Source organism: Anopheles maculipalpis, chromosome 2RL (genome assembly GCF_943734695.1).
Source record: "Anopheles maculipalpis chromosome 2RL, idAnoMacuDA_375_x, whole genome shotgun sequence".
Taxonomy (NCBI): Eukaryota; Metazoa; Arthropoda; class Insecta; order Diptera; family Culicidae; genus Anopheles; species Anopheles maculipalpis.
This window is the reverse complement of record NC_064871.1, coordinates 97800136-97825416: the sequence shown is the minus strand read 5'-3', so window position 1 is coordinate 97825416 and position 25281 is coordinate 97800136. Positions and strand designations below refer to the sequence as shown.

General features: G+C 47.2%; 6 protein-coding genes across 6 annotated transcripts; 4 read left to right on the top strand and 2 right to left on the bottom strand.

The window, feature by feature from the left end:
- The first annotated feature begins 1837 nt into the window (after positions 1–1837).
- Positions 1838–4559, top strand: LOC126567889 (pre-mRNA-splicing factor syf1 homolog). The gene is made up of 2 exons (XM_050224233.1): positions 1838–1928; positions 1995–4559. Exons 1-2 carry the CDS (start codon positions 1887–1889, stop codon positions 4557–4559), a joined length of 2607 nt encoding a protein of 868 aa, XP_050080190.1. The 5' UTR covers positions 1838–1886.
- Positions 4560–5100: 541 nt separating this feature from the next.
- LOC126568663 (eIF-2-alpha kinase GCN2) lies at positions 5101–10773 on the bottom strand. Its single transcript, XM_050225177.1, has 8 exons — positions 10668–10773; positions 10339–10496; positions 8913–10130; positions 8317–8828; positions 7773–8214; positions 6807–7639; positions 6150–6744; positions 5101–6086 (listed from the first exon to the last, which is right to left on the bottom strand). The coding sequence occupies exons 1-8, from the start codon at positions 10722–10724 to the stop codon at positions 5105–5107; spliced, it is 4797 nt and encodes a 1598-aa protein (XP_050081134.1). The 5' UTR covers positions 10725–10773; the 3' UTR covers positions 5101–5104.
- Positions 10774–11105: 332 nt separating this feature from the next.
- LOC126568627 (enhancer of yellow 2 transcription factor-like) lies at positions 11106–11513 on the bottom strand. The gene is made up of 2 exons (XM_050225135.1): positions 11439–11513; positions 11106–11355 (listed from the first exon to the last, which is right to left on the bottom strand). Exons 1-2 carry the CDS (start codon positions 11489–11491, stop codon positions 11133–11135), a joined length of 276 nt encoding a protein of 91 aa, XP_050081092.1. The 5' UTR covers positions 11492–11513; the 3' UTR covers positions 11106–11132.
- A 443-nt stretch (positions 11514–11956) lies between these two features.
- On the top strand, positions 11957–14017 carry LOC126567975 (F-box only protein 42). Its single transcript, XM_050224361.1, has 2 exons — positions 11957–12109; positions 12186–14017. Exons 1-2 carry the CDS (start codon positions 11986–11988, stop codon positions 14015–14017), a joined length of 1956 nt encoding a protein of 651 aa, XP_050080318.1. The 5' UTR covers positions 11957–11985.
- Positions 14018–14927: 910 nt separating this feature from the next.
- On the top strand, positions 14928–18942 carry LOC126567837 (ubiquitin-protein ligase E3A). The gene is made up of 5 exons (XM_050224151.1): positions 14928–15081; positions 15383–15943; positions 16334–17195; positions 17266–18207; positions 18280–18942. Exons 1-5 carry the CDS (start codon positions 15038–15040, stop codon positions 18940–18942), a joined length of 3072 nt encoding a protein of 1023 aa, XP_050080108.1. The 5' UTR covers positions 14928–15037.
- Positions 18943–20430: 1488 nt separating this feature from the next.
- LOC126567698 (uncharacterized) lies at positions 20431–24897 on the top strand. Its single transcript, XM_050223915.1, has 7 exons — positions 20431–20744; positions 21242–21555; positions 22356–22414; positions 22532–22655; positions 22746–24705; positions 24785–24833; positions 24877–24897. Exons 1-7 carry the CDS (start codon positions 20431–20433, stop codon positions 24895–24897), a joined length of 2841 nt encoding a protein of 946 aa, XP_050079872.1.
- Positions 24898–25281: the final 384 nt, after the last annotated feature.

Sequence of the window (25281 nt, the reverse complement as noted above, 5' to 3'; positions counted from 1 at the left end):
GTAGCAGGAGATTATTCTCAAATGTACGTTTTCATCACTCGCAGTGTACAGTTGAAGTACTATTTTCACTAGCAACTAAAACTTCACATGCTCGTTTCCGTCGATGCCATCCGAATCTCAACCGCACTTTGGCCCCAATTGCATTATCACACACACGGTAAGCGCACACTGAACCGCTTCATGCTGTATTGGATGTAACGCGCGCGCTGCTCCCCAAAATCAAAAAGTGTCGTCCGTGTCACCACCGTTGTCGTCGGTGACCTCTTTTCGCTGCCCAGCCGGTAGCCCTTGAAAAAGAGTTAATCTGGGTGTGATTGTTTAAGCGTTCGCGTACTGACGCGACCATGTGTTGTGGAAGCGACTCGCAAACGATCCTCACGGCACGTTTTTACATAATCACAAGTGTGTCGTGCTGTTAGGGGAAAAGCCGCACACACGCACCTGGGCGCCGAAACTAAATCACTGCCGCCGTTGCCGCACTGGAGGAACTCGAACTCAAATGCTATTGGCTCGAACCGACAAACGTCTCTAGACCACGGTCCAAAACTGTACCGTCGGTCAGCTGATTTGAAATGCGGCGACGCGCTATCACTTATCTGGAATGATAAAAACAAACCCTTTGATACCGCACGCTGCAACACGCTGTTGGAAGAGCATTGCGAGGCAGCGTGCACGTGTCGACAGGGTGTTTGTGGACAGCCGTTCCCGCCATTTTCCAAACTAGCCACCAGTGTTTCGGTTGGGTGATTTTTGTACAAGCTTAATTCTTATTTTTACGTATGATTCATATTAAATGCATTTCACAAACAATCGAAACCTTCTGGCTGGGATGATTCGAAAACGTTGTAATACATTAAATGCGATCAAAGCAATCCACGCCTTTTTTGCTGGTAACGATCGATAAGGCAAAAATTGTTGAATGGGCAAATTACGGTTGTTTTTCACCAACACTTACTAAATACACTTCATAAAACACCCACTCATACAAGAACCGAGGTTCTTTGGCCCTTCTCAGAATGTATGATTTTCCCAGCATTTCCCAATATATGCTGCCTGGCTGCTGCTGGTCACCCTATTCGATTTGTTGACAAATATGCACCCCACACTACGCAGGGATAGGGAAAAGCATTCCCGTACAGTATGGAAACACTCCCAAAACGAATCACAACGTAACAAAAGGCATCCAGCAAAGGCAATTGAACATAATAAAACACCTTTAACTCACTAAACAGCATCACGAAACGTACCAATAACTCGTCCGATTTTCCAATTTTTGAGCACTTTTTTCCGCGACACCACTTTTCACCACTTCTGCTGACAGAACGCGACTAGCGGAAGATGGAGCAGAATATTGGAATGTTTTCGGTAGTAGGAAGATTGGGTGGGGGAGTGTGTGTTGAAATAGCAACATAGTAACCGTAATCATGCGCGGTTCAGCTAGAAGGGTAGGCAAGAGAGATGGTAAAACAACAACACGTTCCGTTCAGTTGGACGACGGAAAAGGAAGAAGGCTTACTACCCCTTTCGGTGGATAAAAGGGAGGTAGTTTTTTTTTCAACCCTGTGATGGTTTGTAAATTTTATTTTGTAAACCAAAGAGTCGTTGGACATGTTTATAAAAATTTGGAAAATGGGAAAAAAAAGCTCAAGAATTGTATTTTCCTTTCCAAATAGTTAATTTGCCGAACATTTACACATTGTGCTAAACATAAATTTATAATTTTATATCATTCTGGCAACACTGCCAACTGTCATTGGTTCTGCTCGGTGTTGTTTACTACCGGGTTTTCAGGCTCATCGGACGACGGAAAGACGCATTTTAAATCTTTTACAGCACAAAATTGCACAAAATATTGTTTCAAACTGGGTGTTTCTAAGCGTACGAGCATGCCGATCGCATCGGAAGTTAACCTTGCGGAAGTCTTTTTCGTAAGTACTAGTGCGGGCAAAAACGGTGTAGAATGTACAAGCTTTTCCTTGTCTCTCCTCCTGCAGAATGAAGAAGACCTCCCTTACGAAGAGGAAATCCTTCGCAATGCTTACTCCGTTAAACACTGGATGCGCTACGTTGAGCACAAGCGGAACGCACCAAGATTTGTCATCAATACCGTGTTTGAGCGTGCATTGAAGGAACTGCCCGGTTCCTACAAATTGTGGTACAACTATCTCAAAACGCTCCGGAAGCAGGTGAAAGGCAAATGCATCACGGACAGTGAGTACGAGGAAGTAAACAATGCGTTTGAACGTGCGCTCGTCTTCATGCACAAGATGCCTCGCATCTGGATGGACTACTGTTCATTCATGACCGGCCAGTGCAAGATAACTCGCACAAGGCAAGTGTTCGATCGAGCCCTGCGTGCACTCCCGATCACTCAGCACCATCGCATTTGGCCTTTGTATTTGGAGTTTTTGAAACGTTTCGATATTCCCGAAACGGCTGTCCGTGTGTGGCGCCGGTACTTGAAGCTCTGCCCGGAAGATGCGGAAGAGTATGTCGAGTTTCTGCAATCGATCGGTCATCTGGATGAGGCAGCCCAACAGCTGGCCAGCATTGTGGACAATGAAAACTTTGTTTCCAAGCACGGCAAATCGAACCATCAGCTGTGGAACGAGCTTTGTGAGTTAATTTCCAAAAATCCGGACAAAGTACACTCGCTCAACGTGGACGGCATTATCCGGGGTGGACTGCGCCGGTACACCGACCAGCTGGGCCATCTGTGGAACTCACTCGCTGGGTATTACGTGCGCAGTGGACTGTTTGATCGGGCACGGGATATCTACGAGGAAGCCATCCAGACGGTCACTACGGTGCGTGACTTTAGCCAGGTTTTTGATGCATACGCACAGTTTGAGGAATTGAGCCTTAGCAAGGTGATGGAGTTGCTCGAACGCAATCCCAATCCAACCGAGGATCACGAGATCGATGTGGAGCTGAGAATGGCACGGTTCGAGTATCTGATGGAACGTCGGCTATTGCTGCTGAACAGTGTGCTCTTACGCCAGAATCCACATAACGTGGCCGAATGGCACAAACGGGTGGAACTGTACGAAGGGAAACCGCACGAAATCATCAACACTTACACGGAAGCGGTCCACACCGTACAGCCGAAACTTGCCGTCGGAAAGCTCTACACCCTCTGGGTGGCTTTCGCAAAGTTTTACGAAACGAATAAACAACTGGCGGACGCTCGGATCGTGTTCGAAAAAGCGGTCCAAGTAGACTACCTCAAGGTTGACGAGCTGGCCAGCGTTTGGTGCGAGTGGGCCGAAATGGAAATTCGCCAGGAACAGTACGACGAAGCGCTACGCATCATGCAAAGGGCGACAGCAATGCCGAAGCGTAAGGTAGCTTATCACGACGACACGGAGACGGTCCAAATGCGCGTATACAAATCACTCAAGCTGTGGTCGATGTACGCAGATCTGGAGGAAAGTTTCGGTACGTTCAAGACGTGCAAGCAGGTGTACGATCGGATTATCGATTTGAAGATCTGCACGCCCCAAATCATCATCAACTATGGGATGTTCCTGGAGGAGCACAATTACTTCGAGGAAGCATTCAAAGCGTATGAGAAGGGTATTGCGCTGTTCAAATGGCCCAACGTGTACGACATCTGGAACACGTACCTTACAAAGTTCCTAAACCGTTATGGCGGTCAAAAGCTGGAGCGAGCTCGGGACCTATTCGAACAGTGCCTGGATGGTTGTCCACCGGAGCTGGCTAAGAATCTGTACCTGTTGTACGCGAAGCTAGAAGAGCAGCACGGTCTGGCACGGCATGCAATGGCGGTTTATGAGCGTGCTACAACCGCTGTCAAGGAGGAAGAAATGTACGCCATGTTTAATCTCTACATCAAAAAAGCCGCCGAAATCTACGGCATTCCCCGAACGCGCCAAATTTACGAGAAAGCCATCGAGGTACTGCCGGAAGCGGATTCGCGCCAGATGTGCGTACTGTTCGCCGAGATGGAAACGAAGCTGGGCGAAATCGATCGTGCTCGGGCCATCTACGCACACTGCAGTCAGATGTGCGATCCGCGCGTAACGGCCGACTTTTGGCAGACGTGGAAAGAGTTCGAAATTCGGCACGGCAATGAGGACACGATGAGGGAGATGTTGCGCATCAAGCGTTCGATCCAGGCGACCTACAACACGCAGATCAACATGATGTCGGCGGCACTGATCAATGCAGCCGTCACCGCCGGTGAACCGCCGAAGGATGCTATGCGAGCGCTAGAGGTAAAGGCGGCTGAGACGACGGCTCGTGCAATAGCGGCCGTTGGTGCATCCGGTGGCAACATTATGTTCGTACGTGGCGAAACGCAAGGTGGAGCAGCAAAGGACGATCGAGTGGTTAATCCGGATGAAATCGACATTGATGATGAGGAGGATGAGGATGAGGAGGACGACGACGAGAATGAAAACGGCACGGACGGTAATGGCGGAACCGGTGGAGATATCAGCAAAAAGATTCCCATCGAACGACAGAGCATTCCAGCGAAAGTGTTCGGTAGCCTTCATCGGGAAGTTGAGAAAGAAGGGAACGAAATGGACGAATAATAAGCGACCCGGTGCGTAGTTTTCTCCTCCAACAGCTGTAAGTAATACAGTACGTAACATAACAATAGGTCCTTTAGATTTCAAAGAATAAGAATCTGGAAAAGTTGAAGAGATACGTAAAAGTGATGTACTGCAAAGATGTAGAGAGTAAAACAATACATCTACTCGCATTTTTACATATTTTTACGCATACCCATATTTTTTTTACTGAGTTGGGAAAAGCTTCAAATACAGCAGTAATTCTCAGTGTCAATACGTACCATCATAATTGATTATAAAATAGAATATTTTATATTTTGAAAAAACCAGTGGCTCTATTGTTCTGTTACGCACTGTATAGTGAAGTAAAATAAAATTAAATAATTAATAAATAAACAAAAGTATGCTATAATCAGTTACTTGTTTCCACGATTCAGATCGAGAAAATACCTAAAACAATGATTCATATAAAATGCCACACGGGTGCGTGGCTAAAGCGTTCAGCTTCTCTCTCTCTCTCTCTCTCTCTCTCTCTCTCTCTCTCTCTCTCTCTCTCTCTCTCTCTCTCACAGAATCAATCGACAGAATGTGTCGACGACACTGTACAAACCGACGATAGGTGTCGTTCCCTTGCTTTGGGCAAACAGGTCAACAATCTCGTCGTAAATCTCCATCAGCTGCTTCTTGTACTTGGGATATCGTTCGCACAGGCCCTGCAGTTCTGCACGATCGGTAGCTGCTCCTTGCAGCAAATCGTCCTCCTCCTGCGATCCACACTCGAGTGGATCAATCAAACCAACCAACCCTCGCAGTGGTGCGCTTGGTACATCCACCATAATGATCGTAACCTTTTCCTTGCGATGAAACTTGGTCAGTACGGGAGTCAGCTTATGCTCGACTTGATGCTCGTAGCGGCGCTTTTTGCTCGTATTTATCTTTTCGCTGGTAAGAAACACGAGATTTAGTGCTGGAGCAGTGTGGATTGGTTGCTGTTGACTGGAAACAGCAGCTGATGCACCAGAACTGAGCTTCATCGAGGCAGAAGTTGAGGTGGCTGTGAAGGAGGATGAGTAAGAAAACGAGGCGGATGTGGACGATCCACTCAGGGAGGTGTTTTGTAGGGTTTGGGACATTTCACCCGCCGCGACATCCGATCGACGGAACGTGCGCAGAACGTATGCCATCAAATCGGGTCGAGTAACGTGGCGTTCTTGAAAGCGATCATGGTTCCAGGAACGTACGCGCAGTTCTCCGCCGTCTCCCAGAAGCACGACCACATTGGCACCGGCTTCCTTGCCCAGATCGTCCACCGCTCCAGCGCTTGTCTCAATGACGCATGTTTTAATACCGTGCGACCAGAGTGGGCGCAGGATTTGGGCGACCTCCTTAAGCTGCGGTCGAGATCCGGTAACACAAATCATTACCTCGATCGGTTCATATCCGACTGACGGAGCAACTGCATTGACGAGCTTATCTAGCATGAAGGAAAACCCGGCCCCGCTTAACTCCACCTTCGGCACCTGCAGACCATTGTGTATTCCGGATTTCCTACAAAAAATAGAAAGAGAATTTCGAGATACTCGTTCAGCAGGAATTTATTCAAATACTTACTGGAACTCTGCTAGCTTGCCATCGTACCGTCCACCCAGTGCGATTGTTGTGAGTGGATTTTTACGCTTTGATTTCAGCTCGCCCAGCATCTGCCAAACGATACCGCCTGTTTCTGCGCGCTCATAATTCACCGGCAAACCAGGACACACGTTCAGTGGGCACTGTACGCCCATATTTTGAGCTGCAGCGACCACCGTTTCCAGATCTCGGACAGCTACCTTCGCTAAGCTAGCTGCTTCCCCCTTGCCACGGATGATGCTCTTCAGCACACTACCTCCCAGCAAACCGACAGACGAAAGTTCCAACTGCAAGGCGTCACATAAATAGCTCACATTAACCTTCGCCGTGCTTCCGCCCATCAGAGCGCTCACAAGGGAAGAAAGTTGAAATTTCGAAATTTTTTCATCCAAAAACTCGGCCACAATCTCGAACAGCTCGCGATACTTGTCCTGCGGTACGTTGCAATGCATCAGGATCGCTCGCAACAATCCGATGTGATTCAGCCGGAAGAAAACATTTCGTCCTTGTAGCAAATCTAGCTCACGCATTACATCGGTAGCGATGGCGAGTAGTTCCGCATCAATGATGAGATGTCCTAAAAACGATTTCGCGTGTTAGTGAGAAGTGAAAAGGGCGAAAGAAATCCACCCAACTTACCCCTGCTAGGAGTGACAATATCGAACGCACACTCGTACAGCTGCTTAGGGTGAAAGTTGAACACCTTCTTTTCGCGGTACACACGCCCAATCGAATAGCGGCGAATGTTTTTGATGCCATTTAGCGCAATGTACCTCAGAAAGGACACGCGAAGATCATCCGGCAGCGTCACAACGCTTCCCGAGTGCGTCATTAGCTTCACCGTGCTCGACCGGGAAGAAGCGTGCTGTTTTGTGTATGGCGTCAGCAATGGCGTAACGATCTCGATTGCACCATGCTTCCGGAAGAGAGCGACCAGTTTCGCTTTAACGTAATCGAATCGTGGCAGTATCGGTACCATCGGTACCATGTCGAAGTGGTAGCTTAGCTCACACACGGGATCACTTTCCTGGGCGAAGCAGCGCGCAATAAGATGCTTATAATGGCGCGATTGTGGATTCGATAGTATGTGTCTCACGATGTCCTGTATTTCTTCCGCTTCTAGGCGTGTACGGGGAACAAGCTCCGAACAGAGCAATTCTTCCGCTGTGGGACGTTTCTGTGGGTCGTGATTTAACAGCCAACGGATCACCTGAACCAATCGGCTATAGCTTGTGTCGGAAACGAGCGTTTCGGGCAATCGAATGTCTTTCAAGCGTAGATCCATCAATGTCTTCACTCTCTCCATTCCAGTGCTCAATGGTGGCGAACTCATTTCAAACAATATAATACCGAGGGAATACAGATCCACTTTCTGGTTGTACGTAGAACGTGACGCATTGCCGGTAAGCTCTGGAGCAACGTACAAAGCGGTACCCACTTTCCCAGTCAACGAGTAACCGATGTCGGACGATTTTCCCGATGGCGCATTTCCAGCCACAGCAAGGTGTCCCATCTGTGTGGATGGTGCTGCTAAAAGAAAAGACAAGCAAATAGGACCAAAATCTCCATTAATTCCCTTTTTTCTGCCAAACCTCAAGCTACCAAGTCGCATCAGGCGTACCGTTTTGATGGGCTTGATTCTGTAGGGCCAGAATGCTCGTTGTCGCTAGACCAAAGTCGCCTATCTTTACCTGATCCCGCGAATCGAGGAAAATGTTGACCGGCTTCAAATCCCGGTGAATCATTCCCTGCTGATGGATGTGGCTTAGCCCTTCCACGATTTCGCGGAACAAGCGCCAGACGCGGTCAGTATCCTGATACAGACCCCCATCGATCGCAGTCCGCAACGTGCTCTTCTCGCAAAACTCCATCTGGATGTACATATAAAGCGCCTCGGGCAGGGAGGGTGTTGTAGTGACAAGTGGCAGCTGCCTGTTGCTTTCTCCTCCAGTACCATTTTCTATCGCATCCTCTCCATAGCTGTTGTACGATGGTGCTTCACCATTAGATCCGACGAATTCTATACCTCCCGAGCTATCGTCCCCGTATGCATCATTCACGGCGACTAGCTTATGGCGATCGTTGATGGAATCGGTACCATCATCGGAAGTGCTTTCCTCGCTTTCGAGATCATTTGCATCATCATCATCATCATCATCGTCGTCATCGCTGCTCGAGTCATTTGGCATAAAGTCTACGAAGCAATCGATGTTCTTATCGCTGATCGTTTTCTTTACCACGTCAGGACCACCAGCAGTAACAGTAGTGCTCCGTCGGCCCGTTTTTCTCTTCGTCCCACGGCTAGCTACCGACCAATCGCAACTGCTCAGCGTACCACCCATTTCTCCTTCCGTATCGGTTACTGTACTACTGTCCGTTGCTCTCGTAGCCTCCATCCAGCTGTTGTAATAGCGGACGACATTTTCGTGGTTTAACCGCGAAAGCAATTCTACTTCACGGATCATTTTCTTGTAGAATTGTTTGCTTCGAGCCGGCAGCCTTATACGCTTGATCGCATACTCCCGATTGTCAAGCTTGTTGCGCACCTTTAACACATCTCCGTACGCACCCTTGCCGAGATATGAAAGCAATTCAAACTCGGTCTGAATGCGTGACTTTTCGTGCCCGGAACCAGCTCCATTCATTACGAGTGGCATGTAAGGGACGAGATTCTGTTGACCATTTTCCGACCGTTGATCGTTAGCTGTTGCTGCAGGTTGGGTTTTCTGTACTGCCACCGTAAGTTGGTGATTCTGCTGTTGTTGGTGGTTCTGCTGATATTGCTGCTGCTGATGGCCCATAGCAGGATCCGTGTGCAACAACAGTGTAGGTCGGAGAAAGGGATGGTCAAGCAGTTCGGTCGCCGAGATGGTTCGTTCCGATTTACATCTTTCGATGAAATCTTTCATCTCCGAGTGAGGCGCCAGCAGCGCTTCGATCAGTCCTCCCAGGGCAGGCATATCTGGACTGCGAAGCGATTGATGCATTAAGTGATGTCCATCGCCCAATTCTTGAATGTACGGTATCAGGCGAAAGTCGGCCACACGTACCATGCACGCATTGTCCATAAACACGGTCGAATCAGATAGATTGTCGTGTGAAACGCCATTGTTGTGAAGATAGATCAATGCCTCGAGTGTTCCCTTTGCCACCATACTGGCTCCCTCGACGCTCCAACCCAGAGAGCCCGAAATACTGAACACACTCGTCCCAAGGATAAATTCCTGCACTACAATCAACGTCAACGCTTCCTTGCCTACTCGGCTCAGCAGCCCTCCGTAGGCAATCAGGTGCTTATGTTTCAGTGGGATTAGACTTTCTAGCAATCGCTCCATTTCTCCCACAACCGAATCCACCGGTCGGCCTCGAATGGTTCGGCTTTCAGCGGGCGATTCGACATCGTAGTATAGTGTCCACTCGGTAAGATAAACTAGCTCACCGGTTTGCTGATCGATCCCAGCGTACGCAATACAACCACGTTGGGAATGTCCTAAACAACAGCTTCGAAGCACTTTCCGCCCATCGGGGAAAAAAAGCATTTCGCTACGGCGATGCTCGATACAAAAGGCACCGTCACTGTTCTCGGTAGATGAGGTGGAGTGCAGCCGGTGCATGGGGCTGGATTCGTTCAAGCTTTGCCGTGATTCCCGTCTCGTACGTTCGAGTTCCTTTTTGCGCCGTTGAAGCTCGTCTTGTATCGCTTGGCGCTTCAGATTTTCTTCGGCCTGCAACGTGTTTTGGCGCGCGAGCGCTTGCTTCTGCTGGTTGGCCAACATTTCATCGTAGAAGCTACCCTTCGGTGGTACATTGTACTTATGCAGAAAGTCTTGTACTGTATTGGCAAGCTCGAAAATCATCACCTCACCCTTCAGTTTCTCCCCCAGCTGTTGCAGCTTCTCGGTAAGCTCACGCACCAGACTGTCCGAAAGTCCAACGGCATTCTTTAGCTCTAGCTTCGGTGGGCTGAATAAAAAAATAAGAAAAGGGACTCAAAAAACTCTACTCAGCTGTACCTCGTGATAGTGTGTATCGTTTTACACAAAGAGTTTTGCCTCTTTGTCGTATGGTCATCTTCCAAAAGTGTTGTTAAAAGAATTAAATCCCAGTAGGGAGTGAGTAAATGTGAATTAAATTCCTTGAAAGAGTTTTTATTCACAACCCTACTACGTACCTTTTGGGATACTTTGGCGAGCAGGTGACGTACATATCCGCCTTCACGTACGCCTCCTTAGCAGATCCTCTTTGCGGTGTGAGATGCAACCGAAGCTCCAATGGTTTCCACTTCCCTGTTTTTGGACGCAAATCTTCAACTTCATCGTGAAAAATGGACTGTATGGATAGAACGGAACCGGAAGTGCAAATCAAGTCAGGTTAGTTGACCATCATCCTTTGTCATCCATATGGCACCATATGGTACGTGGTACGGACACGACTACCGGTTACCGGCAGTTGGCACACGCATGTTCACCTTACTATTGCATGTCTTCCACTCCTGCTTACCTTTATCACTTCTAGCTCGTTTTCTTGTCGCTCGCGAAACGTTTCCTTCTTTGCCATGACCGTGGATCGATCCGTCGATCGACAAATTACGCTCTGGCAGGCATGTTGCTAACGTGGGGGAGAAGAACACACTTGCCAACAATGTTTTCGCCTAAATAAGCACTATTTAATTGATAAAACGCCTTGGACTCGTGAATGCGCAGCGCTTGCTACGGATTGCTGACGCGTTTGCTTGACGTTTCCCAATTCCGATCAAAACAAACACACATCGGCGAGCTGTGTTTATAATCACAGATTTCAGGGCACATTTTCGTTCATCGACCGGTTTTCTGCCCTGGCACAGGAACAAAGATACGCTAGCTTGTGAAAAACACTGCATTGGCTATCGTTTCATGATAAAATGTTTTATTTTTAAATCTGCTTATCTTTAGCCTTAACTATCGTCCTATTCTATCCAGTGGGCGTCTACAAATCGAGCTTCTCTTGCTGCAACAAGCTCATTCGGATTTTCTGCAGCAGTTCCCTTTTCACCACATCAGGTATCAGCGTCCGTGCCTCCGGTGTAACGACTTGCACGATGCCGTCCACATTCGTGTGACCATTTTCCACTATTGCCTTTCGGCAGAGATATCGCACCTGGTCGTTCCAGCCGCATTCGATCAGTCGCAAACGAAGCAAATCCTTTAACCTAGAGATGCAAAGAGACGACGAACAAAATAGATAAAGTTTAGAAGATATGACTGTTTTGTTCACAGAAAGGTTTCGCCTTACTTTGTTCGATCGCCTTGCAGAATAGTAATTTGATCAACACTTTTGCTGTACATTTTCTCAAACAATTGCTGGCTGTTGCGTCTGTTTCCGATGCTTTTTCTTATTGATATGGCGACAATTTAGCGCACATAGTGTCGTCCTATAGTCCATTGGTTCAGCGAAAATGGGATGCCAATTTTCACCACCATTCTCCGGCTATTTAAATTATTATTTCTTATGAGAGAATAAGTTCATTATTTAGCTATTATTTTACTGTTTATTTTTTTTTTATTTGAAGCAAATTCTCTAATTTTTGTTTTTTTTTTCCACTGAATTCATGCAGATTTTTCACCTGGACCAGATATCAGATGTTTACTGTCACTAGTGTCATTTGGATAAAGAGCAAAAAAAACTACACAACAAAGCAAAGCTAAAATTGTCTGCGGTGAAGAGAAAATGCTTATAAACTGCTAAAAAACACATATTTGTGGATGTATTATTGTTAAAAACAGTGAAGAGATTCATAAAACAACCCTTTCCTTAATCTTGCTTAAGCGTTACTCTTGAGATGACTGCCAACATCAACAATTTGCCGAACGAAATTCTCGAGTTCATCTTCAGTTTGCTTCCGCCGTACGAACCCTTGGAGCACTGTGCTGCTGTTTGCAAGCGATGGAACCTACTTGCTACAAGTGAGCTATAATTGGGTTCTGATTGGAACGCAGCCCTCTTACCACAACATCTTCTTCCCGTTGTCGTTTCTTACAGATGTGAAGGCACGAAAGAAATCCAACCTACAGAAAGGTTTGATTGATTCCAACCTGTGTTGGAAGGAAATTCTCCACGAATCAACTCCCCGGATTGCGGCACGATTCGCCCACGCCAGCTCGTTGCACCGGAACTCGATGTACGTGTTTGGTGGTGCGTCATCGTACGATACCACCTTCAACGATCTGTGGAAGTTTGATCTATCGCGGCGCGAATGGATCCGTCCAATTTCGATGGGCACCTATCCGTCCCCAAAAGCGGGTGCATCGCTGGTGTGTCACAATGATTTGTTGATACTTTATGGGGGTTGGCGTCATGCGTATACACCGTTCCATATGTGCACCCTGATCGATGAACTGCACGTGTACAATATAGCCGAAAATCGTTGGACTATTCATAACCAAGCCTTCAGTCCACCGCCAATGACGGGCCATTCGGCAACGGTGCATCACAACCAGATGATCCTGTTCGGAGGATACCAGAATAGTATGGAAAATCTGCGCGCTTCCAACGATATATGGGTGTTGGATTTACAGCGACTCGTGTGGAAGAAGCCTACAGTTTCCAGCCTAAAGCCGGCGCCGCGTTTCGGCCAATTTCAGATGGCGGTCGGAGATGACCACATTCTGGTACTGGGAGGAACCGGTGGCGTAAATCGTGTGTTCAACGATGCTTGGCTGTTGGACATGCAGCGGGACACTTGGTTGTGGAAAAGGGTTCAAATCAAGAACAAGAAAAGTACTATCAATCACAACTGGTGCTATCCGGCATGTAATGTCGGCTCGAAGGTGATTGTGCTGGGACCAACATCACCGAACGATTTTCAAATCATGCGTCCGAGTCGTGCTCCGCCGGTGGGTCGATCACGTCCCACCGCCGAAAATCATCGCCATCGAGTTGGCATCCCTCAGGGAGTGCATGGTGTTGAACCAAACATTCCTCGAAATAATCCGCCACAAAGACCAAACTTACCGCCACCTCCGCCAACTCCAAGTCAACCAAGAATAGTACCAGTCTTACTAGGACTACTATCGAACAATGAGAGCAATGCTTCGCCAGCAACATCTGCTGCTGCCACACCAAAACCTTCCCCGGTGCAAAATGTTTCTGGTGAAGCGAGACCCGGTCCATCGGGATTACGATCTCCAAGCACTAACGCTTCGGCACCGCCTGCACGCGCTATGCCCATCATAAGAAGTGCCTTTGGACGCCAATCTTCCGAAGATGATCACTTGCCGAAGCGCTTTAATCAGCAAAACTTGGAACAGAACCACATGGCAATGGTTGCGTTCAGTGTCGACTCAACGAATCATTCATTGATTGTCTCAAGTTCCCGAGAGCGACAATTGGAGCGCCTACGAAAAATGGAAGAGAAAATATCTGCCATGCGACGATCAAAGGAAGCAGAGCAGCAACAGCCACAACCACAACAGGTGCCTGCAGAACGACCTCAGATCGAAGAGCACCGCCAGGAGGAAGTAAACGAAGTTGCCCAAGGTAATAGAGATCCTGCAAACGTGTACGAGCCAGTCAGCGCTAGTACATCTGATCCAATCACACCGAAACGTGTCAAACGGAACGGACTGGCTATTTACGTGTGCGATGTCTCCAACATATTGCCAACGGGCAGTGCCGAACCATGCATTGAATGGCAGGAGTCGAAAAACAGTGGTCTGATAGCGGGCGCCCCAGATCACCACACTTTTTCCACGATGGTTAACGGCAATGGTGAGCTGATAGTGTTTGGTGGTTTGAACAAGAACCATAAATCGGAAAATCTGTCCGTTTCTAACTCCGTACATTTTCTCACCGTTCCAACGGCTGTCGTATGAAGGGGTTGCGAACATTTTTAATTTAAATGTTTAGTTATCGTACTGGTATTATCATAGTAAATACAGGCCAATAAATAAATTCAATGTTGAATTGGAAGCTGCAAGACGGCAATGCGGTTGCAAATTATTTGAAAATGTATGGCAGATTTAAGCAGCATTGCTCTATCAGGTGAGATTGCCTTGTACATTAGTTTTGGGAACAGCGAAACCCAATGAGGATTTGAATCTTCGAAATCCAATACAAGGATAGATGCTTACAAGGATTCATGCTTCTCGCTATAGTGAAATCCAGGGGTAGGGGATCCAGTCCGATTCGAATCTACCTGGGTATTGAATCGTCGAATCAGCCAACACTACTGTACATACAGTCTCAATCTTGCTCTTTACCAGGTCACGCAAGCCACCAGATTTTTAGGACACGCCGGCCATCGAATGGCTTACTAGACCTGCCGGAACAACGTAGTTGCTCAGTCCTCTTGACGATGAGAGGGTCCGAATGGCATTTGAACCCCAGTTCTGCCGTTAATGAATTTTTATATTTGAACTATTTTAATCAAATAAATTTGAAAAACAAAATTGCAGCAATACTTATTTGGAAATTGTTTTTTGTATTTTTGCCCGTATCTATCCTTCAAGCATCCCGTAGTGCACTGCTGTCAAATCGCTATCAAAGCAATTTCGGAGTTGACGGATCTCTACGTACCATCAGCTACAGTTTTCTATTCGAAAACGATAACAAGGACACATTAGGTCGTAAAATAGGTACCTTCCGACCACCGATTTGTTTATTTCCCCGATGCCAAACATAACAAGAGTTTTGGCAAAAAGTTAACACAGTGTTTTGGGCTGGTGCGCATAGAAGAAAGAACAGTTTCCGATCGGTTTGGTGCATCATCGTGAGCCGCTCGGTTCTGGTGCATGCAGTACATCAAGGGTTGTTGCGTTATTGTAGGTTCGCTGAACATCCTCCGAAAGACATTTTGTGCGGGTAGCTGAGAATACTGGAATCCGGTCAGTTCTATGAACTCGGCACAAGGACACAACCCATCGGACGACGATTCCAGGTAAGAGGAAAGGGGTCATCAAAATCAAAATAAATCCAGCATATTGCACCACCATCGCTCGCTTTAGTCTTTTGTTGCCGCTCTACAGACGTTGGTATAATTTATTAGCTTAAAGAGCGCAAAAATCGCCCACTCATTCCGTGACAGTCAGCAGGCTAAGGTAAAGAAAGGAATATGGTGTCGGTCGTCTTTTGTGCGAAGGTTGTTCTTTGTATTACAGTAATTATGATATCGTTGAAAGGGAATAAGATAAACTGGGCCCTTAACAGAGTAGGGAATGTGCTTACCAACTTCGTTGCAGAATCGATGAAGAACCGTCATCGTCATCCGGAAGTCAATCGTGCGGGAAGGATGAAGAAAGTTCGACTAAAAAATCCACCAAACAAAGCAACTATTCGGTGCCGCCCGCCTCCTCTTCCTCCTCAGTTCACCCGTCGGCTGCGGCTTCTTCCGTTGGTCCCCAGCCGGGCAGCCGAACTGGGTCCGGATTGACGACCAACGACCAAGCGGCGAAGCAAGAATCAGTGAAAAAGCTCATCGAACGATATTTCTACCAGCTGATGCAAGGCTGTGGCAATACAAAGTGTTGCAACAAAAACTGTGCCTCAAGTGGAAAGGTTGGCCGGTTAACACCGAATGCAGCCGCTGCCCGGGCGATTCAGCTGTATTCGCAGGAAGCGGATCTGTGCTACGAGATGCAAACTACAAACACAACCAAAAAGGATAATCAAAATAATGCGGCCTGCAGTAGCTCTTTCCCGCTTAATACGTCCAGTGCTCAAGGGACGAGCGAGTCCTTTCCCTCACCAGGACATCAGTCAAATGTGCACGCTGACCAAGAAATGGATGCTGCGTACGACAAGTAAGTTTGCCTTCTGGAACACTGCTTGTTGGCATTTAAAAGCTTCAGAATTTCACAAAATCTTTCCATAAAAAACGTCTTCAACTCCGTTGAAGAATTTGTTTTGAATTTGAAACTGAATTTGCTCGTATAAACTTATGTGATGTGATAGTGATGTGCATACTGAGTAAGAGTGAGTGAGTGAGTTTAATTCTGCCTGTAAAACAATGGATTCCCATACAGTTTTGTCACTCTTTTTATTACTCACTCACTTCAGCTATAATGACTCACTTTTTTCTGATTATTCTCCCTTCGGTCGACTCACTCACACATTATTTTCTCTTTCCCTACTACTCTTTTCTGATTCAAATAATTTAAAAGACAAATATTTCTCACCTCTATTCCCAACAGCTCTGCCTTTGATATAGACTCGATAGATGAGGAGGTCCCTTTAATCAAAATTATTACTGCCGTTGAAGGTAGTTGTAGCAGTAGTAAACTCAGTGGGAAAACAAATTCCGAGACTGAGGACGAAATTCCTTATTTGGATGAGCGCAAACTGCAAGAACTGACTGAACGCTGCATGGTGGAAGGTTCGAAAGCACCATTGATCGATACGCTGTTCACAGTGTTTTCCTCATATCGTAGCCTGGCTGCTAGTTTCCAGTTCTGTCCAGCCTCGTCTAGCATTGAAAAGATGCTGGCCCGGGCTCCGGCGGGAGATTTGCGTAACATCAAGAAGGAAGACTTGCGATCGCTCGAGGGCGATCTGGACAAGGACGAAGACAGTAAAGCTCCAATGAAATCGGTTTCGGATGTGCCCGATCCGGCACACACCACAGTGGACGTGGAATCGCTTCGACGGGCATTGAAGGCACTGCACGCTGCCTCTCCGGAAGTTTTCGGTCCGATCAACGAAGCGCTAGGGCATCTCGGGCTGGATATTGCGCTTGAGCTCAATTCGGGCTCTACCAGCCACGAAGTAATGGAATCACTTCTAACGGTGATTGTGATCGTGTTCGAGACTCTGCTCGTTGGATCTGCCGACTGTTTGGAAGGATCATTTCCACGCTTTTGCGCCGTTGTGTCTCGTATGCCCGTGTGGGCACAGTGCCGGTTGGTACGCATTTGGGCGGAACACTGCAAGGATAGTATCTATCCGTTGGTGATACTACTGCAGCAGCTGTTGACCGTCAATACGCTCATGATAACGTACAAATCGATGCGGATAAATGACTGCGAAACGATCTGCAATGCAACCATGGTGTTCAAGGTGAGTTTAGAGAGCAGATACCTGGGTCGATTTTCTGAGCTAACATTTTGATGTGGCGTACAACTTACAGCTAGTGTACTACGCAAACATTCTGGCAGGCGAACTAGAACCGAAGCACTATCGTGAGCGAGACGTACGAAACCAATCACTACAGGCCTACACGTACCTTTCGCTCATCCCCGAGGAAGATGACATGCCGGTGGTCGAAACGGACGCGCAATCACGGCAACGCCGGCCAGAAGATCCTTTGGCTGAGGAGCTGGATGTGAATCCACTGGACTGCCGGAAGCCACTGGTGCCATACGAGGAGTTTTACAACGAGAATCTCTGCGACGCCATGGAAGTGGAGTTTGATTATATGGCCTACAAGCATTTGCATCAGCACCGGCCATCGGCTGAGAATGGTGGAACGTCAGGAACGGATAGGCACGAGATTTTTAGCTTCATTCACTACCCATTTGTTATGACACCCACGACCAAGACGCTTGCCCTCTATTTCGATTCGCGCATCCGTATGTTTTCCGAGCGCAGGCTTAGCTATCTGCATAGGCAGCGGCAACTAGCATGCCAGCTTCACAGTACCAGTGATCTGCAGACGACGAATCCGTACCTTAATCTCAAGATTCGTCGCGATCATATCATTGAGGATGCGCTAGTTGAGCTGGAGATTATTGCCATGTCCAACCCGAAGGATCTCAAGAAGCAGCTAGTGGTGGAGTTTACGGGCGAGCAAGGGATCGATGAGGGTGGAGTGTCCAAGGAGTTTTTCCAGCTCATTATCGAAGAAATATTTAACCCGGACTTTGGAATGTTTATGACGAACGAAGACTCCAACACGGTATGGTTCAATCCGGTTTCGTTCGAAAACGAAGCTCAATTTACACTGATAGGCATCGTGCTCGGGTTAGCCATTTACAACAACATTATCCTCGCGGTGAACTTTCCCATGGTGGTGTACAGGAAGCTGATGGGCATGAAGGGATCTTTTCTCGATCTGAAAGATCAAAATCCGGTAGGTGTCATTGTCAAATTAGAAAGTGATTTAAATGTGTATATTGACCGTTCCGTTCTTTCTACCCTCTAGGTGCTATTCAACAGCCTGAAGTCTCTACTGGAGTACACGGAAAACGACATGGAGGAAGTGTTTATCCAAACGTTCAAGATTGCCTATAGGGATGTGTTTGGAACGATACTTGAGCACGAACTGAAACCGAACGGGGACCAAATCTTCGTCACGCAGGACAACAAGCAAGAGTTTGTGGAGCTGTACAGTGATTTCATGCTGAATAAAAGCGTCGAGAAGCAATTTAACGCATTCAGCAATGGGTTTCAAATGGTGACCAGTGAGAGCCTTTTGCATCTGTTGTTTCGCCCGGAAGAATTGGAGTTGATCGTGTGCGGGAGCAAGAATTTTGATTTTAACGAGCTTGAATTATCGACCGAATATCAGGGAGGATTTGAGCGCGATTCGGCAACGATCAAACATTTTTGGTCGATCGTGCACGGACTGTCAATGGAGATGAAACGAAAGTTGCTACAATTTACCACGGGTTCGGATCGTGTGCCCGTTGGTGGTCTTAGCCGGTTGAAGTTGGTAATAGCGCGCAACGGTCCGGATAGTGATCGATTGCCGACGAGTCACACCTGCTTCAATGTGCTTCTGCTTCCGGAGTACAGTTCGAAGGAGAAGCTGGAAGAACGATTGCTCAAAGCGATTAACTACTCGAAAGGATTCGGTATGCTGTAGAAAACCTCAACACAATTTGTCACGTCGCGTATCGATGCAATCATGCCAACTGCAGGAAAGTGCGCAAGACCAAACATTTCATATTTGGAGTATCTCAAAAGCTCTACAATGCACCAGAAGAGTTTTTTTTTGTGTTTGTGTGTGTGTTGCAATTCAGGAATGTTTTCCGTTTTGTTTCCGTGGCAAATATGATATTGAATTTATATCAACTATAAATAAATGTACTTCTTTGAGAAGATTAAGCGTTTAGTTATTTTATTGCAGCGCGTCCGAACATGGCGATAATGAAATGAAGAGGAGCCCAACAGTTTAACCTTCGTTTCAATGGCCAAAAATACACTGTTACTTCTATTACTAATATCTTTAAAACTCTATAAATAAAAAAGCTCATAACTTTTGACCTACTCTTCATGTTTGCATGATAATTTCAATAAAGGTGATGCTATTTGTTGTATGACTAATAAAAGTACACAAATTACAAATTACAGTACACCCATACAAAATTTATGACCTACACGAGTAGATGGTTATGGAAAATAGGGGTATTAGTTGAAAATTAAATTAAACGTATATTTAAAAAAATACAAAAAACCTGCCTTTTTTATGATAGAAAAAGTATTTTTCTAGGCATTCAAAAAGTTTCAAGTTGATAGCCATTATTTAAAATGTTATAGAAAAACAAAAATGCAAAACATACGCTTTGGGGTTAGGTGGCCATTGAAACGCCACCGGAAGTGATGAGTAAATTGGAGTGGTTATCTTGTAGTTCCTCTAACCCTCTAAACTTCAAAAGCGAAACGGAATTGTTTCGATCATTATCACACTGAACAAGCCCATATTACCGGTAGGTTGCTAGAGAGCTGTTGAAACTTGGTCGTGCGTTCATTTGTTCGTTCCTAGTACAAGTGGTGTTGAGAAGTTCCACGTTAACGCGGCCAAGTTTTGGTCTTTGCGTGTTGCGTCTGGCGGCAAAGTGGCAAACATAATTTATGCACCTGCTAAAGGCGCGCCATTTGGTGGGTTCTCAAAGTCCCCCAAACGAACGCGCCAAACCACACGAGTGGTAAGATACGCGGTGAAATTGTTTGTTTTATTGTTATTCTTATGTTAGAATTTTTATTATTTCCCAGCGACATAGAGTACGGTGAGTGTTCATCTATGCATGTACGTACACTTCAAGGATGGTTTGTGAAGGAATCAGTGTCACTAGACTTGGAACAAGTTGGCGACAATTTACCATCTGCTTTAAATTCAAATCGTTTTGTTTGTTTGGTGCAGAAAATGTAGGCCACATTCTTCCACCCGTACTTCATGTGCAAATGGACTCCGCCATGTAACAAGTTTGTTGGCCACGTGCATTTCTCTACGGTGGCGTTCGGGACCCGCCGAACAAGGAATGCGGAACCGAAGAATGTTTAACGATGTTCGCGTGTCGTTACTGACGCGGGGTCGCTTCGCTGGCGAAAGGCAACCAACGTTTCCGAGTCCATGTTTCGCGTCAGTCATCAACCGTCGTCGGTAGGACACGCGTCGCGAACAGTCACCTCAACGATGGTATCCAATCACCTGTTCTACGTTAGTCGGGCCGATATATTTTCCGTGTATCCGGAGATATTGCGCGAAATACTCGTGCTCGAGGAGCTACTGTTTCGCACGAAAACAATCACAGCGTTCGGGCATACGATCACGGCAAGCGATCGAGTGCCGCTGCAGCTTCCAAGCGAATTCGAGTGGCAGCTAAAGCAGTACTTCCGGTTATTGGAGCAACAGAAGAAGATCAACGCTGCTACGGAGCAAGGAATGTAAGTTACCGGGTACGACATCTCGACAAAAATAGTGCGATAGTTCAAGGACAACCCGTTACAATACAACGTGTGCCAGCACAGAAATGCGGTAAAATTGTACCGAAGTAATGGACCAACAGACAAATTCTATATGCACGCGACACACTGCACAAAAAAGCGGGTTACTGGCATTCGGCGACCCGGTTCCTGCCTTTTTTGCGGTTCGTCAAATACAAGTAAGCGTCGTCGGTTTGCATGTGCCCTCCCCGCCGGGTGAGGTTTGATTGATTCTTTAGAAAACGTTTTCCCGCCAAGTGAAACTCCCGTGGGAACAGTCGCATTGCGGGTGGTGCGGAAACTGCTAGTTTATTCAGGTCAAACCGGGGGGACCGGGGTGAGCGTTCGCTCAACTGTCACGATTCACACTCACACCTTTCGCCTGGCACGCACGCACGGTAATTGCCTTTCAGAAACTAAGAGTACTTCATTTTTCAAACGTCCCCGTCCCACACTAGCCAGCTAAAGAGCTCACTGGAGAAGGTCGACCACACCTACTGGGAGGTGAAGGCCAAATCCATCGATGAGTTCGTATCGCCGATGACTTCTCCCGCTTCGGGCGACTCGTCCACACCTTCGTTCCGTCGGCGGCGGCGACTCTGCATCCTGGACAATCCCATCGACTTCTGCGACATCGCCGCCTACAACCAGTGGCGCTTGGAGGATATCGTAAGGGCTGGAAAGTTGCTGCACAAGCCACCACTTCCGGTGCAGTTTGACGATGAGTACGAGATGCGGAAGGTGTACTCCATGATTTACGACGTCTACCGCTGTACGTATCCTTTAGATATAGTGAACTACTCTGGTGCCGTAAGCCCCACACAAAATATTGATTCTGAGTTGAAACGGGACTCTTGAACTACCCCGTCCCTTTACATTCAAACTTGTTACTTGTTGCAACTTTGGCACAGCCGAATCGTCGGCAGATCCTGCGATAAGAAGGTGTGAAGCGAAATGGTACAAGAACCGCGAATTTCATGTGATTTTTCCATTCTTTTTGCGTACATAAACTTGGTGCTTGCTTAACACCCTTAGGGCACCGCTGGGTGGCGTTAGCTAGATACCGAAACTCATCAACAATTCTTTACCTCAGCACCTCGTAGCAGCGAGCATAAAGATGTCACGTTAATGGAGCTTAGGATGTTTCATCGGTTTGCATGTTAAAGTTTGTTTGGCAAAGTAATATCCATTGCCGCGGTGGCCACGCTTGTTGTGCTGCACGAGCCATATCTCGTGTCTGAGCCCAATTCCGTTATCATATTTGCGCCGTTTCGCGTTTATTTTTACGGCAGCGCTTCCTCTTTTTTAATGCTAGGTTCCGAGACCTGAGCATTACCTTACCATTCGTACTATCCGCATTACCATGACCTAAGCGAACGTAAAGAGCTGTTTAGAGAGGGAAATCAATCGAATGATGGAATGCATGACTGCAGACAGTTATTGAAAAGCAATAACGCAAATGTGGCATAAACTTTATTGCCGAATCGAACGGCTAGTTGGTTTAATTTAAATACGACAGAACTTCTATCCATTGTATTCGTCCCGCTATTCTAACGATCTCACCTTTCACAGTCAAGCTGGTACTTCAACAGGCACTGAAAAACATTGGCTTCTACGAAAGCTATCCGATGGTAAGTGACCATAAAATGCTAGTGACATAAATCGTAGCATTGATCTTTCGTGCCTACACGTGCCCAAGGTTGGAATTGTTTTTTTTTTTTTGTATACCTTACCCTCTTTATTCGCAGTTGGCCCACGAAACTACGCGCGTTTGGTTGCTGCTTTACGACATGTATTTGCGGAAGTTTGTGAAGCGCGAGCCGGACACAGCTCCCCAGAAGGATCAACTGTTCCACGAGGCACATTTGCTGGGTACTGTAGCCATCGTGACCCTGGGATGGCTTTTCGTTACATGACTGACATAATTTCCATTTTTTCCTTTCCTTTCCTCAATTGGAACAGAAATTGAGCGCTGTCTCGAGCTGAACAGTGTCAAGATTGCGGCCGCTCTCACACGTATTCGGATACAGAACAGTGCCTATAACATGCAGTGCTTGCTTCCCCTTCATCTGCAGGACAATAAGGTAGCAATCGTCGTGTCAAATCCCATCATAACCGGCTGGATCAACACGTTTCGTATCCGCACGAAGCAAGAAGCGAACGAAGTGCTGAAGCAGCTCGGCTTCCAAATTATCGAACCACCAGCACCGGCCAGCTTTCAAAGTTTGCTCAATCTGTTTAGCCCGCGCGATCACACCGCATACGTGCCAATCACGATGAATAGCTACAAGTGGGACCGGCTCTGTCCACAGGTCCTTTTCATCTATCCTGAGGATCGCTCCTCGTTCGTTCAATCTCCCATCTTCATCGATCATCAGTTCATCATACAGGATCGCTCGTTCACTATTGGTCCAACCATCTTCTCCAACTTGCTGGATTATTTCGAGGTGCAGGGCGATGTCCTGCAGACACATATCGCTTCACCGCGCTCCACCGCCTATCTGGCATCTTTGCTAGCGAACTGTAACCGGGTGCGCAACTTCGTTGCCTTCGGATGTGGCAGCAAGCTGGCCGAGTATCGTGAGTACATGGCTGACCTGGGAGTGACAAATGTGAAGCTGTTTGCGGAACCATTTTCTGAGCTTCCACACGGTTCACCGGTTGTCGATAAGGTGGTGGGAATCTTAGCAAACCCACCCAGCTCGTACAGTGCGGTCAGCGATCCTATCGATCTGATCTGCAGCCGTGGCGGTGATCTGTCAATGTTGGAAATGCTGTCCGAGTCGGAGATGACGGACGATAGTCGCCGGAGGGTGTCGCAGTTGCTCGAAAAGCAACGAGAAACCCTGAAGCTGGCCATGTCCCGCCCTCAGGTTCAGTTCATACTCTACCAAACGCATTCGATCGTGGAGACCGAGAACGACACGATGGTTCAGCGAGCGGTCGAATACACCAACCAGAAGGCGTTTGACGTGCATTACAAAGCGATGAAGGAACGTGAGATGGCCGCACTTGCCGAAGCAGCAGGTAATACGCTGGTGAATCGTTTGCTCGGACGGCAGGAAGCGGCCGCACGGGCAAAGAATGCCGAATCGTCCGATGGAGACCGGGATGGCGCGGATGGAGAAAGGGCAGATGGGGCAAGTACTCGCAAAAACTCCGAGGAGGAGGTAAACGTCCCACCGACGGATCAGTTCGAGGTGGTCGAGGTTCCCGATTTTTGTCCCCAAAAGGATAGCTGCTTAGATTTCAAAGAGTGTGGAGTGTTTCTGTCGCTAATCAAGCGCAAAGAAGTCATCCGGTTAGATTCGAAGTATCTCATCAAAATTGCGGAATTGAGGGGCATTTTCGGTGACGCTAATAATGAACCACGATTCAACGTAAAGGTGGGCAAGCGTTCGGACCGCAAATCGGAAGAGCAGGATGCGCACGATCTTCAAAATCGCAAAAAGCGGCTGAAACGGCGTGGTAGCAACATGGATTCTTTGATCACTCGCCTCAACACACCGACACAGGCCTCTCTGAAGCGAGCTCACCATCATCGGATGTCGTCGGTTGAGCATAAGTTTATGTTTTTCGACGCGTGCCGGGAATGGTGTCCCAAGTATGCGAACAGAAGCGAGAACAATCTCAGCGTGCTCTCCGACGATCGCTCGTCTACGAGCTCGATCGTTCGAGCACGTGTTTGGTGGAAGACAACCATCCATTACGTGATGCAAAGGCTGCGCTTAGCTCGAATGGAAGGCCGACCGGGAGGTGCCGAAGGGGCGGAATTTCCTCCGTTATTGTTGCGCCGTTATCCGAATGGATGTCGACATGGGGAGGAAGGAACGAAACGCTTTCGATGGAGTCATCAAAACCGTATACCCTACCCATTGCCTGTACGGATACTCGAATTCCGACAGTACAATTCCGAGAACAGGTACCGGAAGCCACCGTTGAAACAAATTTGCTTGGAAGACTAACATTTCCATATCTCTTTCTCTCTCTTTTTATTACAGTTTGCTGAACAAAACGACTGACTCGGAGAAGGAATGCCCAAATCGGCCGGTAAGATTAAGTCGTCAGAACGCACTCACCACAAACTATGCAGGTGGCACACGTGTTCGGTTGAGATCTTCCCAGTCATGCTAAGAACATGATCGTGAGCCACACAACACTCAAAGGACAATCAATGGAAAGAATCGCAATCTAGTAATACATTTTATCTACAAATAAATATAAAACGACTCAATCGAGCATCATTGATGATGGTGAATGTTTGATGTAATTATATAGCAAACGGTATGATGGTATTTTTGGAATGCATAAACATAACTATGTTTCGCCCCATTTTCGCCCTGGTCCAATGGGTATACGGACGTGTAAACGGTGCTTAAGCACAGACGATATTATTTGTTATGTTTTCTACGTGTACGTGTGGAAGAAACGCGGGGGGAAAGGCGCGAATAGGAGGAGTGACTGTTGAGCAGGAAGGCGCCTTGGTTATGTTTATCCG

Bases quoted from the DNA above. Each gene is read 5' to 3' on its own strand.
- LOC126567889 (XM_050224233.1), top strand. From the start codon at position 1,887: ATGCCGATCGCATCGGAAGTTAACCTTGCGGAAGTCTTTTTC. The intron at 1,929-1,994 runs GTAAGTACTAGT...CTCCTCCTGCAG, and splicing joins ACCTTGCGGAAGTCTTTTTC to AATGAAGAAGACCTCCCTTA.
- LOC126568663 (XM_050225177.1), bottom strand. From the start codon at position 10,724: ATGGCAAAGAAGGAAACGTTTCGCGAGCGACAAGAAAACGAGCTAGAA. The intron at 7,640-7,772 runs TTGGTAGCTTGA...GCCATCGGGAAA, and splicing joins AACGGTACGCCTGATGCGAC to ATCGTCCGACATCGGTTACT. The intron at 6,087-6,149 runs GTAAGTATTTGA...TATTTTTTGTAG, and splicing joins GGCAAGCTAGCAGAGTTCCA to GAAATCCGGAATACACAATG.
- LOC126568627 (XM_050225135.1), bottom strand. From the start codon at position 11,491: ATGTACAGCAAAAGTGTTGATCAAATTACTATTCTGCAAGGCGATCGA. The intron at 11,356-11,438 runs GTAAGGCGAAAC...TTGCATCTCTAG, and splicing joins CTGCAAGGCGATCGAACAAA to GTTAAAGGATTTGCTTCGTT.
- LOC126567975 (XM_050224361.1), top strand. From the start codon at position 11,986: ATGACTGCCAACATCAACAATTTGCCGAACGAAATTCTCGAGTTCATC. The intron at 12,110-12,185 runs GTGAGCTATAAT...CGTTTCTTACAG, and splicing joins ATGGAACCTACTTGCTACAA to ATGTGAAGGCACGAAAGAAA.
- LOC126567837 (XM_050224151.1), top strand. From the start codon at position 15,038: ATGAACTCGGCACAAGGACACAACCCATCGGACGACGATTCCAG. The intron at 17,196-17,265 runs GTGAGTTTAGAG...TACAACTTACAG, and splicing joins ATGCAACCATGGTGTTCAAG to CTAGTGTACTACGCAAACAT. The intron at 18,208-18,279 runs GTAGGTGTCATT...TCTACCCTCTAG, and splicing joins ATCTGAAAGATCAAAATCCG to GTGCTATTCAACAGCCTGAA.
- LOC126567698 (XM_050223915.1), top strand. From the start codon at position 20,431: ATGTTTCGCGTCAGTCATCAACCGTCGTCGGTAGGACACGCGTCGCGA. The intron at 20,745-21,241 runs GTAAGTTACCGG...GTCCCACACTAG, and splicing joins GCTGCTACGGAGCAAGGAAT to CCAGCTAAAGAGCTCACTGG. The intron at 24,834-24,876 runs GTAAGATTAAGT...CAAACTATGCAG, and splicing joins AGGAATGCCCAAATCGGCCG to GTGGCACACGTGTTCGGTTG.